This window comes from Triticum urartu, chromosome 1A (genome assembly GCF_056163025.1).
Source record: "Triticum urartu cultivar PI428250 chromosome 1A, HENAU_Tu73, whole genome shotgun sequence".
Taxonomy (NCBI): domain Eukaryota; kingdom Viridiplantae; phylum Streptophyta; class Magnoliopsida; order Poales; family Poaceae; genus Triticum; species Triticum urartu.
The window spans coordinates 462602090-462606228 of NC_141873.1; the positions used below are offsets into that span (position 1 = coordinate 462602090).

General features: G+C 54.4%; 1 protein-coding gene across 1 annotated transcript; it reads left to right on the plus strand.

Annotated features, from left to right (window-relative positions):
- The first annotated feature begins 2666 nt into the window (after positions 1-2666).
- Positions 2667-3694, plus strand: LOC147991706 (uncharacterized). The gene is made up of 2 exons (XM_087525529.1): positions 2667-2756; positions 3365-3694. Exons 1-2 carry the CDS (start codon positions 2667-2669, stop codon positions 3692-3694), a joined length of 420 nt encoding a protein of 139 aa, XP_087381655.1.
- The last annotated feature ends 445 nt before the right edge of the window (positions 3695-4139 follow it).

Consider the following 4139-nt stretch of genomic DNA (forward strand, 5'->3'; position numbering starts at 1 on the left):
AACTTACAATCTTTTGGCACTTTGCATGTACTTTGTACACATTATGCAATAAAACACAAATAGGAAAAAAGGTATTGTCTTCTCCAAAGAGCCTGAACGTGAGTAAAAACCTTGCTCATGTTACCATCATGCCAGGTCACCTACCTACCATACCCTACCAAGGATTTTGCTGGACTTACCTTTGACACCCATGAACATTTTTAAACATTTTTAATACAATCAACACTATTATAAAATTACCCTAACAGATTTTTTACATAGCATTAACATTTTTCAAAATGCTTTTATATTGTTTAAGTATATTTATATTTTGGAATATTTAGAGGGAGAGAGAGAATATTTTTGAAAACATGAACAATAGAACAAATATACAAACAAAAAAAGTGAACTAAGATGCAGGAAGCTAATTGGGCCGGCCCAATAGGATGCCTGATCCCGTCAGTTATCCGCAAACCGGCGCATACCCTCCCTCCGCGCTGGCCCGGCCCATTTATCATTTTCCTCTTCTTTTTTCTTTTAACCTGCACAAAAAAGGTGCCCGCGACATGAATCAAACTCGCGACCTCCTCATTAAGTATGAACTGTAGCAACCAACCAGGACACCTGAAATGTCGTGAGTACTTCCTTTTTTCCCCATCTTTCTTTTGTTCACGGAAACCGACGAGTATGGAGGATGTGATTTTCTTTTCTTTCTCTTTCTTCTTTTCTCAAATGTGTGGAACTTTTTTTAATTTGAAACTTTTTTAAAATTCATGAACCTTTTACAAAACCTGTGAACTTTTTTCAAATACGTGAACTCTTTTCAATTTTTAAGAACATTATTCCAAACTTTGTGAACTTTTTTCAAATTGAAGAATTTTTTTAAATTCTTGAATTGCTTTTTGGAAATTGATGAAAATTTTGACTTTTTTTTCATATTCATGATTTTTTAAAAATAAAAAGTTCATTTTACTATCCTGAATAAAGTGGGTGGTTCACTTTACCCCCGATCTATTTTTCTGCTTCTTTTACCCCCAAAACAAATCCAAACCGGACAAAACACCCCCCCGGCTGGTTTTTCTCCACCAACTGCTGATGTGGCACTAGTCAACGACGGTTTTGACCTAGGTGGGGCCCCCTTGTCAGGTTTCTCGGACCTCTCTCTCTCATCTGTAGCGAAAGGAGCACACGGAAAGAAGCAGAGAGACTATGAGAAAGCCATTTTTCTTTAAGCTCACCTTCGTGCTTTATCCATCTTCCCTTACAGCAGCCAAGCACGTTTGCATCTGCATATGGCCCTATTTGGTTCAACTTTTATTGACGGACTCCGTTGCCGCGCAGCAAGAATCTGATTCAAAGGGCGAACCCAGCAGAATCCGATTTCAGAAATCCGCTGCCAAAATCTGAACCAAAAGTGGAAGCAGCCAAGGACGTGCTTTCCAAAATCTAATTTCACTGCGGGCCAAATTCTGAAAAAGCTGTATCAGCTTATTTGCCAAATAACCTACATTTTTTTCACATCAGATTTTCCACAGCTGTTTTTCCACATCAGATTTTTCACAGCTGCTTTTAAAAATGCACAACCGAACCAAACAGGGCCACCGCTGCCCCTCCTCTCGGCAACGCTCGATCAACGAAACACAACGCGAACCTACCTCAGGAACTAGCACACAGGACACCTAGTGTGAAGCACAGTCGAGTGACCATGGCTGCAGCAGCCAGCGATAGCCTCGCCGACGAGAAAGCGCCAGGGACGATCGGCGTAGGCCTGTACGAGGAGATGGAGCAAGACAGCAGCCAGGGAAAAATGAATACAGTACACAAAATGGGGATGCACAGTCACATGACATGTCAAGTTTTGGACACTGGACTGCTGGCCTGTGTGTGCACCAGGACATGGCCAGGTCCGCCAATATTTCGTGTATTCACCAGCTAGGCTGCACACTTGTGTCACCACTCACCAGTCACCACAAGCGCACACGCTTAGTCCATTTCTTGCGTGCTGGGTATGAGCAAGACAGCATTGGCCCACGGCACCCTGAAGCTCGTGTAGGTAGTACAAGTAACTAGTGAGCGAGCTGACGACGCTACACACATGCACTCTTCAGTCTTGGCAGCAAACTCGTATGGTTTCCTTTGCAGCTAAGGGCATCTCCAGCTGCGCCCCAGAAAGGCCTTTTCAGGCGTTTTTTTATGCCGGTGCCGAAAAATCAGCCCAGCCGCGTCCTCAGAAGTCCGATTTTTGTCGGCTTGGACCGAAAACAGTGTCGGCGGACCCAGGCCGAACCCGGCGCGCTGGGGGGCGCTCGGGGACGCCGAGGCAAACTGTTTTGGCGCGAAACAGCCGCGGGCCCGCCGCGTTAGCGACTCTACCCTCTTCTCGGCCCTTCGTCGTCCTCATCGCCTCGTTTCCCGCGGCGAATCAATGCCAAAGCTGCCGCGCCGGTCAGCCTGCGCCATTGATGCCTCACGGACGGCGCAGTGAAGACCGGATGACGCGCGTCCCTCGCCCTCCCTCGCCCGCCACGCGTATTCATGGCGGCTCGCGCACGGGCGGCGCCTCGGCCTATATAAGACGCGCCCCAGAGCACTCGGCGACTCGTACTCTCTCGCCGTCGTCGTTCCTCCCTCGCCTCTCTCCCGCCGCCGTCGTTCCTCCTTCTCCTCTCTCGCCGTCTCCAGCACCCATGGCCGAGCGCTTCCCAGGCAACGGCGCGGCGGCGAACGGCTTCGGCCGCCGCCATCTTCACGAGAGCGAGACTCGCCTCCTTTTCGAGGCCGAGTACCCGGTCCCGCCGGACATGCGGGTACCCGGGGCGTGGAGGATCAGCGCCGGCGGCGTGCCGGTGCCCCCGATACCCACCGGCGCGGTGTGCGGAGATCGCACGCATCCGCTCATCCCTGCCGCGTGCGGCGAGGGAGGGGCCACGGTACGTCCCTGACAGCCCGCTCTGGGAGCCCTACTTCCGCCGCCGTCACGCCGAGCAGTTCGAGGCCACCAACGGCGTCGAGCCCTCCGGCAGGCTCAACGCCGTCGGCCGGCGTCGGTGGTGGGGCGTGCCCGGGCGCACGTTGGAGGCCGTCCTCGAGTATATCGAGGGCGGCAACACGCCGCGCCTCGAGTACCCCGCTCCCCCGTCCTTCACGCGCCGCCGGGGGCTCCTGGACCCCGAGGCGCATGGAGACCAGGGGGTCCTCCTCCTCGTCCGGCGGCTCCCCCTGCCTCCACCTCCGCCCCGTCAAGTCGGAGCCCCAGGGCGCGCCTGTCAGCGCGCGCACCCGCAGCTCCGGCGTCCGCATCGGCGACAACGCCTCCCCCACCGGCCGCTTCGTCCTGGTCGAGCCCAAGCCGGAGCCCAAGCCGGAGCCCGGCCTCCCCGTGGAGTACGAGGAGATAGCCCGGCGTGGCTTCTCCGACGAGGACGCCCTGCGGTGGGCGCGGGACGACTACCTCCGCGACGAGATGGTCCGACAGCGCCGGGCCCTAGAGGAGATCGCCGCCAGCAAGCGTGGGCGCGAGGACGAGCACGGCGTCGTGGTCCTCAGCGACGACGACGACGACGACGCCGGACCGTCCAACCCGCCGCGCCAACCGGGGGAGGGATGCAGCAGGGACGGCGGAGGCGTCGGCGGGGGCGACGACGACGACGACGACGGCGGTGACTACACGCGGTTCTACCGGCAAGGCGGGCGGCGAGGGAGATGGCGGGGGTAGCCCGCGGTAGTTTTTCCTTTTTTTGCAAAGTATGTTTAAATTTGAACGAACTCGCCGAAGTTTGCGTTAAATTTAAGTCGTGTTTGCGCCGTATTTGACTTTTTTAAAATCCTGTGGGGGGGCGCGACTGAGGGGCATCACACCCCAGTGCGCGGTTTAGCGCCGGTGCGCTTCTAAAGACGATTTTTTGCCCCTTCTGAAGGGCCAACGGCTGAAGATGCCCTAATGGCTGTGACCTGTAGATAGTCTTTGCTGATCATTCTCGCCCTCATCCACGCCTCAGCTCGGTCAGAGCAGAGTCCGCTCCTCTCGCTCGCTGCATGCAGGGTTGCAGTGAAAGCATCGGCCGTCTGTCTAATGCTAACTCAGCTGTGCATGCAGGCGATTAACTATCGATTAATATACGGTATGGTGCAGGGAGGTGATGCACGCGATGTGGCGGCCG

Bases quoted from the DNA above. Each gene is read 5' to 3' on its own strand.
- LOC147991706 (XM_087525529.1), top strand. From the start codon at position 2,667: ATGGCCGAGCGCTTCCCAGGCAACGGCGCGGCGGCGAACGGCTTCGGC. The intron at 2,757-3,364 runs GCCGAGTACCCG...CTCCCCGTGGAG, and splicing joins AGACTCGCCTCCTTTTCGAG to TACGAGGAGATAGCCCGGCG.